The sequence below is a fragment of the Moschus berezovskii genome, chromosome 6 (genome assembly GCF_049115385.1).
Source record: "Moschus berezovskii isolate FMDL1 chromosome 6, NW_MosBer_1.0, whole genome shotgun sequence".
NCBI classification, from domain to species: domain Eukaryota; kingdom Metazoa; phylum Chordata; class Mammalia; order Artiodactyla; family Moschidae; genus Moschus; species Moschus berezovskii.
The window spans coordinates 93,875,181-93,892,293 of NC_142465.1; the positions used below are offsets into that span (position 1 = coordinate 93,875,181).

The 17,113-nt window shown below is 38.4% G+C and overlaps 1 protein-coding gene across 1 annotated transcript in view; it reads right to left on the bottom strand.

Moving 5' to 3' along the window:
- Positions 1–15,292, bottom strand: part of LOC129535896 (solute carrier organic anion transporter family member 1B3-like) — a 79,858-nt gene extending 64,566 nt beyond the window's left edge. The window contains exon 1 of the mRNA XM_055394613.2: positions 15,149–15,292. Coding sequence (XP_055250588.2) covers positions 15,149–15,238 — 90 coding nt within the window. The 5' untranslated portion in view covers positions 15,239–15,292. The remainder of the gene's footprint in view (positions 1–15,148) is intronic.
- Between the last annotated feature and the right edge of the window lie 1,821 nt (positions 15,293–17,113).

Genomic DNA, 17,113 nt, shown 5'->3' on the forward strand with positions numbered 1-17,113 from the left:
TGACAGTTTTTCTTCATTTTGAAAATGTCCTTCCACTCTCTCCTGGCCTGTACTTTCTGTAATTTAAGAAACCTTCTTTCCTTTGTGCGTTATCATCTATTCTTTCCTAATTGCCTTTAAAAGTCTTTTTGTCACTGACTTTTGATAGTTTTAATATAACGTGTCTTAGAGAACATCTTTTTGTGTTGAGGTAATTAGGTATTCTGTTGGCTTCGTAGAGAATGAATATTCTTCATTGCATTTCCAATTTCTGCCTCATGTTTGGGGAGTTCTCAGCTATTATTTCTTTAAATAAGCTCTGTTCCCTTTTCCCTCTCTTCTTTTGGGATACCCATCATGCTAATATTTCCTTTCATAAAAGAGTCAGATATTTCTCAAAGAATTTCCTCATTTTGTTATGTCTTAATTATCTCTCCTTTTTTATCTATATGATTTCTAGATTTCCACCTTTGAGCTTGCTAATTCTCTCTCATATTTTCTGCTCTATTTTTGGTGCTTACTAATGCATTCTTCATCTTGTTTATTGAGTTTTCCAGTTCCAGAATTGCCCTCTATCTCTTTTTTTTGGTAAGAATTTTGATCTATTTTAGTAAACTATCCCTTCTGTTCATTAATTTTATTCCTGAGCTTATTGAATTGCCTTTCTGAGTTTTCTTGTAACTCATTCAGTTTCTTCATGACAGCTATTTTGGATTCTCTATCAGTTAGATCACTATACTCCAACACTTTAAGAAATTTGTCACCTTCTTGTGTCTCTAAGATTGTTGATGCCTTGCTGCTGTCAGTGTCACAACGTAGGTCACTGGAATGGCAGGATCTCCTTCACCACAAAGACTTCTTCACCACAGAGAGGGAAAGCATAGACTGGAAGCTAGGTTTTCAAGTGCCTCTGCTGTGTTCAGAGTTACCAGATTCGTGGGTGCAGCTATTGTGGGTGGGAGGTGTGGCTCAGAGTTGTAGGTGCCTCCCACACTAGAGGAAATCATCACAGACCCTGTTGCCATTACTGCCCAATTTCCTATGGAGTGGGGCATTGCTATGCCTGAGAGGCTGGAGCTATGTGCACTGCTTCCCCTGATGCAATTAGATTCTTTGAGGCTGTTGGCTCAGCATCCATAAATGAGGGTCTGGGATCATAGGAACTGCCTCTGCTGTCCCCCAGTTCCACCTCTTAGATGTATTCCAGTCCACTCAACTTTGGATGTACAGATGCATGGATTCTCTGGCATCCTGGTGTGTTTTGCAGATTCAGCTTTGCTAGGCTGTGGATGTTCTACTGGTTGCAGATTTAAGGGGATGGAAAAAGGGAGACACTCACTTTACCATGATTTTGATGTCACCCAATTAGTCTTACTTTCAGAATATTTGTAATCTAAAATTGGGCTTCCCCAAGGCAATGGCAGCCCACTCCAATACTCTTGCCTGGAAAATCCCATGGATGGAGGAGCCTGGTAGGCTGCAGTCTATGGGGTCGCTAAGAGTTGGACATGACTGAGCGACTTCACTTTCACTTTTCCTTTCATGCATTGGAGAAGGAAATGGCAACCCACTCCAGTACTCTTGCCTGGAGAATTGCAGGGATGGGGGAGCCTGGTGGGCTGCCGTCTATGGGGTCACACAGAGTCGGACACAACTGAAGTGACTTAGCAGTAGCAATGGCTCAGTGGTAAAGAATCTGGCTGCAATGTGGGAGACATAGGAGATGCAGGTTTGATTCCTGGGTCAGCAAACTCCCCTGGAGGAGGAAATGCAACTTGCTCCAGTATTCTTGCCTGGAGAATTCCATGGACAAAGGAGTCTGAGGGCTTCAGTCCAAGGGTTGTGAAGAGTCGGACACAATTGAACAAATGAGTACACACATAATCTCAAATCACTGTGCTATTTGTATTATTGAGACAAATCTATTGTTTCTTCTCATCTTTAAATTGTATAATTTCTTAGAAGAATTCCTAGCTAGAATGCTTTGTGAATGGCATTATTATTAGATCTCAATTTCCTTAAGGTTTAGTCTATTTTTAAATGAATCTTGGACCTCAAGGAGATCAAACCAGTCAATCCTAAAGGAAATCACTCCTGAATATTCATTGGAAGGATAGATGTTGAAGCTGAAGCTCCAATACTTTGGCCACTTGATGCGAAGAACTGACTCATTAGAAAAGACCCTGAGGCTGGGAAAGATTGAAGGCAGGAGGAGAAGGGGATTACAGAGGATAAGATGACTGGATGGCATTACTGACTCAATGAACATGAGTTTGAGCAAGCTTCAGGTGTTTGTAATGGACAGGGAAGCCTGGGCTGCTGCAGTCCATGGGGTCACAGAGTCGGACGCAACTGGGCAACTGCTGACCTGAACTGACCTGAAGTAATATTGATTAAATATGCTACTTCCAAACAAGATTGGAATATAATTTATTGGTATGTTTCAGAAAAACTAAGTTCTTGATATACTGTATCTCTTTTCTTTAACCCTAACTTTATATCGTATATCGACTTTATATCTCATAATTCCCTCTTCTTTCTTCTAATATCTCCCCTACCCGCTACTTTATTTCCTTCCTAGCAAAGGTAGAAAATTATTCGTGGATTACCTGGTATCCATGTGATGAAAGAACAAAGAATGTATTTTGCAATCAGATCTAGATCCAGTTGTCTTGTTTTTAATTTCCTAACCCAACAAAGATGAAAAAATTACTAAAGTTCACTGAACTTTAGTTTCCTAATCCATTAAAAGATAATACAAAATAGTTAGCTTATTTATTTTATAGGGTCATTGTAAGGTTCAAAGGAAGTTATGTTCATGAGCTCATGGATGTGTTTGTGAATGTTTGTCAATGCACCAAATGTATGTAATTTGCAAGGCCATTATAGATTTATCCTTTTTCTAATTTTTATTTATATGACTTGCTTTTAAAACTTTGCTCCATTCACACTCTGCAAATATATATACATATATATATATTTGCACTATATATATATATATATTTGCACTAGTGGAAGAAGAGTATTAAATGCCAAAGCCATTCCTACCACCTCTGTAAGACATATCATAACCAAGTTAGAATCATCTATATTATAGAGTGAAAAATATTATAAGTGCTTATCTAATATCTGGGCTTCCCTCACAGATCAGTTGGTGAAGAATCCGCCTGTGATACAGGAGACCCAGTTTGATTTCTGGGTTGGGAAGATCTGCTGGAGAAGGGATAGGCTACCCACATGAGTATTCTTGGGCTTCCCTTGTGGCTCAGCTGGTAAAGAATCTGCCTGCGGTGCAGGAGACCTGGGTTGGGATGATCACCTGGAGAAGTGAAAGGCCAGGATTCTGGCCTGCAGAATTCCGTGGACTGTGCAGTCTATGGGGTCACAAAGAGTCAGACACAACTGAGTGACTTTCACTTCACTAATACCTAGCCCAAAGATTTAATTTTTATTAAATATTAAGCATATGTTTTAATAAATATTTTGATGTCTTTCTAAAGTGTTTGATATCTTTGATTTTGATCTCTTTGAATCTTGCTTTATGTAATTTTAATACATTGTGAAAATCACTTAAAAATTTTTTGATATTTGATATATATCTTCTCTGTTCTATTATGTACTAATTATAGGCAATTGCATTGCCTTAAAATTCACTTTGGAAAATTATCTTGTGATTAATTCCTTTCTATCTTTTTCTTTTTATAGATTTTATCATTTTAAATTTCTTTTTTATCCATGCATTTTGATTTGATTAATTTTAGTCAAATTCTATGTGTTCATTGTCATAATCCAGTTTTTAGTAATATACTGGTTGTTGCCTATGTGATTAGTTTTAGTGCTTACCAATTTTAAAGAACTTTATGAAAATTTGAACTTCTTTTGACATAAGCCATTTCCTTAATTATTTAAACACATACGAATGCTGGGAGGAAAAAATGATAAACAAATTATTTAAGAATATCTATGTAATGTGCCACACTAAGGCACTGTATGAAATATTATGGATGGAGGTTCATGACATTGTACAGGAGGCAGTGATCAAGACCATCTCCAAGGGGAAAAAAATGCAAAACGCCAAAATGGTTGTTTGAGTAGGCCTTACAAATAGCTGAGAAAAGAAGAGAAGCAAGAAGCAAAAAAGAAAAGAAAAGATATACTCATTTGAATACAGGGTTACAAAGAATAGCAAAGAGAGATAAGAAAGCCTTCCTCAGTGATCAGTGCAAAGAAATAGAGGAAAACAATAGAATGGAAAAGACTAGAGATCACTTCAAGAAAATTAGAGATACCAACGGTACATTTCATGCAAAAATGGACTCAATAAAGGACAGAAATGTTATGGACCTAAGAGAAGGAGAAGATATTAAGAAGAGGTGGCAAGAATACACAGAAGAACTATACAAAAAAGATCTTCATGACCCAGATAACCACGATGCTGTGATCACTCACCTAGAGCCAGACATCCTGGACAAGCATCACTATGAACAAAGTGAGTGGAGGTGATGGAATTCCAGTTGAGCTATTTCAAATCCTGAAAGATGATGCTGTGAAAGTGCTGCACTCAAATGCCAGCAAATATGGAAAACTCAGCAGTGGCCACAGGACTGGCAAAGGTCAGTTTTCATTCCATTCCCAAAGAAAGGCAATGCCAAAGAATGCTCAAACTACCACACAATTGCACTGATCTCACACACTAGTAAAGTAATGCTCAAAATTCTCCAAGCCAGGCTTCAGCAATACGTGAACCGTGAACTTCTATATGTTCAAGCTGGTTTTAGAGGCACCAGAGATCAAATTGCCAACACCTGCTGGATCATCATAAAAGCAAGAGAGTTCCAGAAAAGCATTTACTTCTACTTTATTGACTACCCCAAAACCTTTGACTGTGTGGATGACACCAAACAGTGGAAAATTCTTCAAGAGATGGGAATACCAGACCATCTTACCTGCCTCCTGAGACATCTGTATGCAGGTCAGGAAGCAATAGTTAGAACTGGACATGGAACAACAGGCTGGTTCCAAATAGGGAAAGGAGTACATCAAGGCTATATATTGTCACCCTGACTATTTAACTTATATGCAGAGTATATCATGCAAAATGCCAGGCTGGATTAAGCACAAGCTGAAATCAAGATTGCCGGGAGAAATATCAATAACCTCAGATACGCAGATGACAACACCCTTATGGCAGAAAGTCAAGAAGAACAAGAGAGCCTCTTGATGAAAGTGAAAGAGGAGAGTGAAAAAGTTGGGTTAAGACTCAACATTCAGAAAACTAAGATCACAGCATCTGGTCCCGTCACTTCATGGCAAATAGATGGGAAAACAATAGAAACAATGACAGACTTTACTTTCTTGCGCTCCAAAATCACTACAGATGGTGACTGCAGCCATGAAATTAAAAGACACTTGCTCCTTGGAAGAAAAGCTATGACAAAACTAGACAGCATATTAAAAAGCAAAGACATTACTTTGCTGACAAATGTCTGTGTAGTAAGGCTACGGTTTTTCCAATAGTCATGTATGGATGTGAGAATTGGACTATAAAGAAAGCTGAGTACCAAAGAACTGATGTTTTGAACTGTGGTGCTGGAGAAGACCCTTGAGAGTCCCTTGGACTGCCAGGAGATCCAACCAATCAATCGTAAAGTAAATCAGTCCTGAATATTCATTGGAATGACTGATGCTGAAGCTGGAACTCCAATACTTTGGCCACCTGATGTGAAGAACTGACACCTTGAAAAAGACCCTGATGCTGGGAAAGATTGAAGGCAGAAGGAGAAGGGTACGACAGAGGATGAGATGGTTGGATGGTATCACCAACTCAATGGACATGAGTTTGAGCAAGCTTTGGGAGTGGGTGATGGACAGGGAAGCCTGGTGTGCTGCAGTCCATGGGGTCGTGAAGAGTTGGACATGACTGAGTGACTGAACTGAACTGAAGGCACAGTATAATTAAAATAAAAAGAAAGACAGAGAACTTTTTAGAATAAGAGGAGTGAAACTTGTCATAGAAAGAGGAACCCCCAGAAGACTAAGAGCAAGTTTATCAGCATAAATTTTATAGGTCAGGAGAAATGGAATGATATGTTAAAAGAACTCAGGAAAAAGCAAAAACAAACCATACCATCCAAGAATACTATACTGAGCAAAGTGAAGTGAAGTTGCTCAGTCATGTCCGACTCTTTGCTATCCCATGGAGTATAGCCCACCAGGCTCGTCTGTCCATGGGATTTTCCAGGCAAGAATACTGGAGTGGGTTGCCATTTCCTTCTCCAGGGGATCTTCCCAACCCAGGGATTGAACCCAAGTCTTCTGCATTGCAGGCAGATGCTTTAACCTCTGAGCCACCAGGGAAGCCCTGAGCAAAAGAGACCTTCTAAATGAAAGAGGAAAAGACTCTCCCAGACAAACCAAAGCTGAAGGAGATCATCAACACCAGAATTCCCTTATAAGAAACACTAAAGGGAGTTCTTCAAGTTGAAATAAAAGAATACTAGACAGCAACATGATAGCAGAAGAAAGCACAAAACTTGTTAGTAAGGTAGACATTGAGACAAATGCAAAATACTGTTTTACTATAATAGTAGTGGGGAAATCAGTTTTAGTTCTAGTATAACAATATTTAAAAATAATCATAAAAATATTTTAAAAGTTAGACATTATATGTAGATGTAAACTGTGAAAATAATATAAAGTATATGAAAGGGGAGAATTTAATATGTAGAGCTTTTCTGCTATCAAATTTGTTGTTATCAGCTTTATAACTGTTATAGATATGGAACCACAAAAGACCCTAATTTGCCAAAGCAGACTTGAGGAAAAAAGATCAAAGCTGAATGTGTCACTCTCCTAGATTCTATACAACTGTACAAAGATACAGCAACCAAAACAACCTGGTAATACCACAAAAAACAGATATATACATCAACAGAACAGAATAGAGAGCCTAGAAAAAAACCTCACATACCTATGGTCAATTAATCTACAATAAAGGATGTAAGAATATACAATGGGAAAAAGACAAATATCTCAACAAGTGGTGTTGGAGAAAATGAACAGTTACATGTAAGACAATGAAATGAGTACATTTCCTTACACTAAATATGTGTGTGTATACATATATATATATATGCTGCTGCTGCTGCTGTGAAGTCACTTCAGTTGTGTCCGACTCTGTGTGACCCCATAGACGGAAGCCCACCAGGCTCCCCCTTCCCTGGGATTCTCCAGGCAAGAACACTGGAGTGGGTTGCCATTTCCTTCTCCAATGTGTGAAAGTGAAAAGTGAAAGTGAAGTCGCTAGTCGTGTCCGACCCTTAGCAACCCCATGGACTGCAGCCTACCAGGCTCCTCCATCCATGGGATTTTCTAGGCAAGAGTACTGGAGTGGCTTGCCATTGCCTTCTCATATATATATATATATATATAAAACTCAATATGGATATATAGATATATAAACACACAACTCAATATGGAATAAAGAGCTGAATAAAGACCTGAAACCATAAGACATCTAGCAGAGAACATAGGCAGAACACTGTTTAACATAAATTGCAGCAATAATTTTTTTCGATCTGTCTCCTAAGCTAAAAAAATTCAAGCAAAAATAAACAAATGAGATCTAATTAAATCTAAAAGTCTTTGCACATCAAAGGAAACCATGGATAAAAAGAAAAGAAAGTCTATAAGATTTGAAAATAATATGACTGGCAAGGTGTTAATACCTAAAATACATAAATAGCCCATACAACTCAATATTTTAAAAAAATAATTATATAATTGGCAGAAGATCTGACTAGTCATTGTCCAAAGAATTCATACAAATGGCCAACAGACACATGAACAGATACTCATCATCACTAACAGATAAATGCACATCAAAACACCAAGTGTAAGACATAACCTCACACTTGTCAGAATGGCTATCATCAAGACAACTACAAATAATAAGTGTTGGTGATGATGTGGAGAAAAGAGAGCACTTGTACACTGTTGATGGGAATGTAAATTGGTGCAGACACTTACAGTATGGAGGTTCCTAAAAAAACTAAAAATAGAACTATATGATCCAGCAATTCCACTCCTGAGTAAATATCTGGAAAAATCAAACTCTAATTAAAAAAGATATATGCACCCCAATCTTTATAGTAGGAATACTACTCAACCATAAAAAAGAATGAAAATCTCCCATTTATAGCAATGTGAATGGACCTAGAAAATATTATTTGATAAAAACAAATATTGTATGATATCACTTACATGCGGGATCTAAAAATTAATACAAACAAAGGCTTTTTCTGTATAGCAAAACAGAAAAAGACACAGATATAGAAAAAGAACTAATGGTTTCCAGTGGTGAAGGGGAAAAGAGGAAGGACACAATTAGGGGTATGAAATTAAGAGATACAAACTGCTAAAATAGATAAGCACTATATCTTCCCTGATGGCTCAGATGATAAAGAATCTGCCTGCAATATAGGAGACCTGGTTTCAATCCCTGGGTCGGGAAGATCCCCTGGAGAAGGGAATGGCTACCCACTCCAGTATTCTTGCATGGAGAATTCCATGGACAGAGGAGCCTGGTGGGCTACGGTCCATGGGATTGCAAAAAGTCAGACATGACTGAGTGACTAACAATTTCACTTTCAAGGGTATAAGATATAGCACAGGGAATTATATCCATTATCTTGTAATAAGTTCTAGTGTGGTATGCTGCTGCTAAGTCACTTCAGTCGTGTCCGACTCTGTGCGACCCCATAGACGGAAGCCCATCAGGCTCCCCTGTCCCTGGGATTCTCCAGGCAAGAACACTGGAGTAGGTTGCCATTTCCTCCTCCAATGTGTGAAAGTGAAAAGTGAAAGTGAAGTCGCTCAGTCGTATCCGACCCTTAGCGACCCCACGGACTACAGCCTACCAGGCTCCTCCATCCATGGGATTTTCTAGGCAAGAGTACTGGAGTGGCTTGCCATTGCCTTCTCCGACTAACACTGCTTAAATGAATGAACCAAACAGAGAAGTCCAGGAGGAGAAGATAAAAGTCATTGTTAAGCCTTTACCACGAACTGGAGGAGTGATGTCATTCCTGACTCTGTTCCCCTCAGAAGAACAACTACCATGAGCTACACACATTTCTTATGGTTAATACAACTGTGTAACAGAGATAGCTAAACAGTGCAGCGGTCAGGACATGGGCTGTAGGAGTCCAAGAGACCTGGGCCCAAATTCCACTTCCATTCTTTCTTGAGCAAGTCAACTACCTCCCTAAACCTCAGCCTTCTCCCTTACAGAAAAGGAAGTAACAACGAAAACTGTTGGAGGATTACTTTAAGGTGAAACATGACCGAACAGAGAAAGTCCTCAGCACAGGGTCTGGCACACATTAAGTGTCTGAGACGTGAACGGGGCTGTGTAGGGAAGCAGAGCCAGGCTCTGGCCCAGGTCATCTGCCTCACCTTCCTCTTATTGAGCTCCAAGGCCTGGCTGCGCAGTGTCAGCTCCTTCTCCACACCCCCAAGGCTGCCCTGCAAGGCTCGCTCTTTTTCCTCCAGCTTCTGCACGGTCAGCAGCTGGGCATCCACCTGGGACTTGATCTGTCAAAATACTGAGTTTCTATGCTATACACCTGAAACTAATATAATATTGTGAGTCAACTATACTTCAATTAAAAACTAAAAATTAAAAAGAAGCAAGACTCAACTATTCCCTTTGTATAAGACTCTCACTTTCTCACTTTAGGACAAAAGACACAAAAAGACTGAAAGTGAAGTGATAGGAAAAGATATCCCATGAAGTAGGTAACCAAAAGTGGTCGTACTCACTTCAGACAAAATTAGATTTTAAGTAAAAATGAAACAAGAGACAAAAGAAGACATTATATTAAAAATGAAAGAGTCAATTGACCAGGAAGATTTAATAAATATCTCTATCTTTCTATCCCCAATATCAGAGTACCTAAATATATAAACACTGAATGGAGAAATAAACAGCAATACAATAATAGTATAAATTTGAATACCTCATTTTAAATAGTAAATAGAAATAATAAAGAAGTGAATAACTTGAACAACATTATAGAGCAAATTGACCTAAAAGACATACACAAAACATCCCACCCAACACTAGCAAAATACATGTTACTTTCAAGTGTACACATCTTTGCATGTTTCGCCACAAAATAAATTTTAACAAATCTAAGAAGATTGATCTCATCCGAAGTATCTTTTCTATACACAATGGAATGAAACTAGAAATCAATAGCAGGGTAAAAACTGGAGAATTCACAAATACGTGAAAATTTGCAACACCCTTTTGAACAACAGTAGATCAAAGAGTGCTAAAAAGAATTTAGAAAATACCTCAAGACAAGCAAAACTGAAATCACAACATACCAAAACATAGGGGATGTACATATACAGTACTAAGAAGAAATTTCATAGTGATTAGTGCCTGTATATAAAAGGAAGAAAGATCTCAAATCAGCCACCCAGCTTTACAGTGTGCTGGAGGGACAGTGGTTTCATTCTCAATGCACAACAAGGTGATGACAACCTGGCCGAAGCGCTTACGATTGCCTGCATGGTCTCAAGCAGCATGTTTGGTGAGGAGTTTTGAGTTAGCAAGATGGCCTTGTGTATAAAATATGTTAATTTCTGTCCAATAATAAAGCTCAGAGAAGCAATAAAAATAATGGTAGCAAGCTACTAATAGTACTATACACCAGATGTTGTTCTACTACTGTACTTCTGTTAGTGGATTTATTTCTTAGCATAATTCTGTCAGTCAGATGCTATTATTTCCCTTTCACAGATGAAAAATCTTAGATACAGAGAGGGTAAATGACTTCCTCTAAGGAAAAAATTATATTCACAGGTTTTGGAGATTAGGACCTGGGCATCTTTGCATGCCATTACTCTGCCTAACTATGAATATATTAGGTAACATGGCAAGGGGATATTAAGTTTGCAAATGGAGTTAAGATTGTTAATATGATGACCTTGAAGAGGTTGTCATATGTTGCCTTTGTTAACTCAGTGTAATCACAAGCATCCTTTAAGCATGGATGAGACAGCAGAAAATTCAACACCAATGTGATGCAATGTAACAAATATTTGATTGACCATCACTAGCTTTGAATATGGAAGAGAGTTATTAGTCAAAAACTTTGGACAGTTTCTAGAAACTGGAAAAGACAAGGAAATTAACTTTCCTCTAGAGTCTCCAGAAAGGAACATAACCCTACCAACACCTTGGTTTTAGGCCAATGAGACCTACTTCAGACTTCTCGACTTCAGAATTGTATGATTGTTACACAGCTGTAATAAATTTGTGTTGGTTTATTCCATTAAGGACATATATATGCATACACACCTATACATATGTGTGCATTGGCATGTCAGTGTCAAGTGGTGATAAATGCTATGAAAAAAATCAATTTGGTTGAAGAGTTATGGATAGGAAATGCTATCTATATATATGGGTGATACATGGATCACCCATACCACTGTTTTGGAGAAGGAAATGGCAACCCACTCCAGTGTTCTTGCCTGGAGAATCCCAGGGACGGGGGAGCGTGGTGGGCTGCCGTCTATGGGGTCACACAGAGTCGGACACAACTGAAGTGACTTAGCAGCAGCAGCATACCGCTGTTTATAGAGGGTGGTCAGGGATGAGGTAATGTTTAAACAGAGATATGAATGTGATGAAAGTGAAAGATATGAGAGTAGAACATTTCAGATGAGGAAACAGTAAGCACAAGTTTCTCCAAGTCAGAATTGCACTTTGCATCTTGAGAAATAGCAATAGGACAGAGGCAATGAACCAGAGGAAAACTGTGGGATAGTGATTCTGTGGTGGATACAAATGGGATAGTTATCCTCATAATTTCTGGAAAAGGAATAGGAATGAAGGTAAACTGAGACAACTTTTACTTTTGCCCTGTTATTTATATTTTTTTTGATGATGATGCATTACAGCAGTACAAGAAATCTGAAGCATAAAAACAAGTATCAAGATGAACAGTGTACTGGCAGGGTTTTCATAACCTACTTGGTTCTGCTCAAAATTGAGGGAAAAGGGTAAGAAAGAATCAAACCATGCTGTTGTTGTTCAAGATTATTTGCTTTGTATTTGCACTTTTACACATTCTACATGCTGAGTCTATATACACTCCTCAGAAACAACATGTGCACTTGTATGTGTGAGGGCACATATGTTTGTTTGAAGCTGAATTATTTGCTATGAAGGGGAATATTTGGAAGTATAGAATGACAAAGATTATTAAATCCATTTATAAATCCATGCTTACTAGAACATCTTGAAGATACTAATATTATGGAAACTCACAGATACTTTAGCAACATGGAATACAATTGAGATCATGGGATTTCAGACTGCCTGAGTTCAGACCTTGGATCCACCACTTACCAGCTTAGGGACCTAGAGAAAGTCATTCAACCTTTTAAAGTATTTTTTTTTTTCCCATCTGAAAAGGGAGATGCACATAGCACATGGTTGACTGAATTGTGATAATTCATATATCCACTAGTAGAACTAAAACAGTCTTCCCTGGTGGCTCCATGATAACAAATCCGCCTGCAGTGCAGGAGGAGCTGCTTCGATCCCTGGGTTGGGAAGATCCCCTGGAGGAGAGCATGGCAACTGACTCCAGTATTCTTGCCTGGAGAGTTCCATGGACAGAGGAGCCTGGCGGTCTACAGTCTGTAGGGTCACAAAGAGTCAGATACAATTGAAGCAACTGAGCACACATGCACGCAGAATTGAAACATGAGAACAGGACTTCCCTGGTGGTACAGTGGATAAGAATCCTGCCAGTGCAGGGCATAAATGTTCAGTCCCTAGTCTGGGAATGTTTCACATGCCATGGAGCAACTAAGCCCATGCACCACAACTACTGAAGCCCATACACCTAGAGCCATGCTGTGCAACAAGGGAAGTTATCACATTGAGAAGCTCCATCTGCCATAACTAGAGAAAGCCTGCACAGCCAGTGTTCTGTTCAGTTCAGTCACTCAGTTGTGTCTGATTCTTTGCAACCCCAAGGACTGCAGCACATCAGACCTCCCTATCCATCACCAACTCCCGGAGTTTACTCAAACTCATGTCCATTGAGTTGGTGATGCCATCCAGCCATCTTAACCTCTGTCGTCCCCTTCTCCCACCATCAATCTTTCCCAGCATCAAAGTCTTTTCCAGTGAGTCTGTTCTTCACATCAGGTGGCCAAAGTATTGGAGCTTCAGCTTCAGCATCAGTCCTCCCAATGAATATTCAGACTGATATCCTTTAGGATGGACTGATTAGATCATTATAAATTCAATGTAACCAAAATAAAAACAAAAAAACACTGGAATAGTGTCTTGCATAACAGTAAGTGCTCAATATACTATTATTGTGATTGCTTCTCTGGTCTTTATTATTGGACTGCAATTAACATACTTTATACACACTGATGACTTGCTAACTTGAAGCTTTCCTACAAATATGCTTCAAGAGACTATACAGGCAACTTTATTTGCTTTAGCTAGTTTGTCATCATCTTGAATACATGTGCAAATGAAATCACTATAACTGTCCATGTTTAAAAGCAAAATAATCCGGCACATCATACTATCCCTAGACAATAGAATTGTTCCAAATGCATTAGCCAGTAGCTTCTCCTAGTGACTGCTTCTTGGCTTAAATATTACTTAAATATTTCATCAGAATAGACTTTACCAGTAATCTCTGAAAAACAAACAGACCTCATGTTCCCTGGACAAAGTTAAGAAAGACCTTATATAACATGATTGCAATTGAGTTTAATCTCTGGTCTTTATTCAACTAGATAAAAATATAACTTTGAGGAATACATTTTAAATAATGATCAACATCGGCCCTGGTTAAGTTTTTTATTTCTTCTAGTCTTCTTTGCATATGTGCATGCTCAGTCATGTCTGACTCTGCAACACTTTGACCATAGCCTATTAGGCTCCTCTCTCATGTGATTCTCCAGACAGGAATACTGGAGTGGGTTGCCATGCTCTCCTCCAGGGGATCTTCCTGACCCAGGGATCAAACCCGCCACATCTTTTATGTCTCCTACATTGGCAGGCAGGTTCTGTATTACCACTAGCATCACCTGGGAAGCCCTAAGGGGGTTTAAAGGCTTTATTACCATATGTGAAATAGATAGCCAACAGGAATTTGCTGTATGGCTCGGGAAACTCAAACAGGGTTTGTATCAACCTAGAGGGGTGGGATGGGGAGGGAGATGGGAGGGAGTTTCAAAAGGGAGGGAGTTTCAAAAGGGAGGGGATATATGTATACCTATGGCTGATTCATGTTGAGGTTTGACAGAAAACAGCAAAATTCTGTAAAGCAATTATTCTTCATTAAAAAATTAATTTTAAAAAAGGCTTTGATTCAAGAGTTTTCCATTTACAATCTAGATGGCTTCATGCAAACTTCTGAATTTCCCTTATTCTTGGTTTCCTTAATACTGTGCTCAAGGATTGCTTTTGCCTGTCTGTGAAAATCCCAATACAGTCTATATCATTCAGTGTTTCACTGTTTTATGACAAAAGCAAGAGACAGGATTATCACTTTTACCCATTGCATAAGGAAAAATTAACTGATCATCCCAAGTCATCAACTAGGCTTTTGGGCCACGTCTTTTAGTTATTACAGATCTCTTTTACATCAGACTATATTATTAAAATTAATAGAATAAAAATGCTATTTTCTTTTTAAAAAACTAAATAGATCAAGACCACAAAGTGATTCACACGACTGATACATTTTCTCTGTCAATAAGTCAAATATAAGATTTTTTAAAAAACATATTATCCATTATACAAAGACTACTTTTGTTTGAGCAATATTTTTTATAAGTTCCTTTTGTTCCATCAAGAATGAAGAGAGGATACCAAAATCTTTCTAAATTTTCAACATTAATCAATTCTAAGCCAGAAATATCACAAAAGAAATACTTTTTCTGATTTAAAGACTGATGTATACCAAGATAAGTATCATTCTAAATTTGAATGTATGTTTCTTTCAAAAACTCTAATTTGAAATATAATGTTCTTTTAAAAAGACTGGCTGCCTTTTCTTGAAATAAAAATTCTCCCTTTACTTATTTTAGTTTGAAAATATAAAAGTGATTCCACCTTGAATCCATTGCAGCAGTTTCTGGTTTTCCTTTTCTCAGAAGGTTGTACCTCTGCTGTCTTATCCGAATGATGATTTTGTTCCATCATTGAACTGCGTATATCATGTGAATGTTTTCAGTTGTTGTTGATGTTTAGTTCAAAATGATCACCTTTTGAGAGACAAAAAGTATGTTTTATTTCACATTAACAATTCAGAAATGAGAAAAACCTCAAGGTCAATATCCATCAATCAATAGTTCCACAAATATTCATCAGTCATGTTCTGATGAGGCAGAAACTGCTAGACAGTCTAAGACTCTGAGAACTCAGTTCTTTTTAATTTCAGTATTTTCTCTTCCCAAGTAAGCATCTCACTCTTTGTTCCAATTACCAGGCATCAGAGGAATACCTCCGTGGTCTGGAGGGTCATAAAACATTGAGACAAAGGATAAGACAATCATTGCCTGCTGTCCAGTTTATCAAGGGCTGGGGGGTGGGAAACCCCAAAACTCCAAGAAGACCATTAGCTCTTAAACATACCTTTGGTTCCTAAATAATTGTCTGGGGTCTTAAGAAAGGGTTGAGGGATGGCATTACAATGTCTAGAGAAACTGAGAAATGGGGGATCCAAAAAAGCCATAAAAATGACAAGTTGGACTTTGCGACACTCAAACTGATTGTTCAAAAATGATGTATATTAAAGTCATGAGCCAACCAAAGATATACAGTTTGATAATAGTAAAGATATAAAACTGCTGTAATCCCCGCCTTCTGGGAGCTCTTCACCCCCTCTCAGCATCTATGCTGTGAGCTTTGTATCTCTATCCTTTAAAATAAACTTTGCCTGTGTGAGTTTTTGCAAGTTTGCAGATTTTATTCTTCGGCTCCATGAACAGAGCTTGGGTTTCGCGTTTCACTGAGCACTGAAACACAGAATGAAGGGGAAGCATGCACACACACACACACACACACACACACATTTCTAGTTTTAGTGAGATTATAATTTAGGAAGATAAATTTATAGAGGGAAACTTGAATCAACAAATTAACAGAATCACACACTAGATTAGATTAAATAATTAGTAATGTCTATTAGAAATAAAATTTGGGGATTTTCCTGATGGTACAGTGGATAGGAATCCGCCTGCCAATGCAGAGGACATGGGATCGATCCCTGGTCCAGGAAGATTCCACATGCCACAGAGGAACTAACCCCACATCGTAACTATTAAGCCTGTGTTCTAGAGCCCTCAAGCTGCAACTACTGAGCCCCTAGGAAGAGTAGTCCCTACTTACCACAACTAGAGAAAATCTGTTCACAGCACAACCAAATAAATAAACAAAATAAAAAAATAAAAGAGAAAGAAAGAAAATGTTGTTATATTTTTTGCATCTCTACATTACAAGGTATAGGAAGACAAACATGTTTAATTCATCTTTGCATACTCAGTTGTGTCTGACTCTTCGCAACCCTATAGACTGTAGCCCACCAGGCTCCTCTGTCCATGGCATTGTCTGTGAGTTGGTTGCCATTTCCTTCTCCAGGGGATCTTCCCAATCTGGGGATCAAACCTGCATCTCTTACCTCTCCTGCACTGGCAGGCAGATTCTTTACCACTGAGCCATCTGAGAAGCCCTTAATTCATCTTTATGTCTTTACAAAGTGTCAAACACTGCCTTCTGCATAGCAGATAGTTAAAATGAGCAGAAAAAAACCAATGTAATGAATTGTAATTAGAATGGCCTAAAAAGATTTCCTAGAGAAAATACCTCTGGAACCAGGCTCAAAAAGCAGGTAGAGTTTGGATTTGTTAAAAAGAGCTTAGTGTACTCTAAGCACCTCTCAGAGAGACTATGGTCATGCCTGATCTCACCATAACCACAATTCCACTTTATTTTAATTAATTAAACAGAATCATTCCTTTTCTTTGTATTTCTACTACTTTCCCAGACAGACTACTTGTCCTCAACTCTCTCCTACAT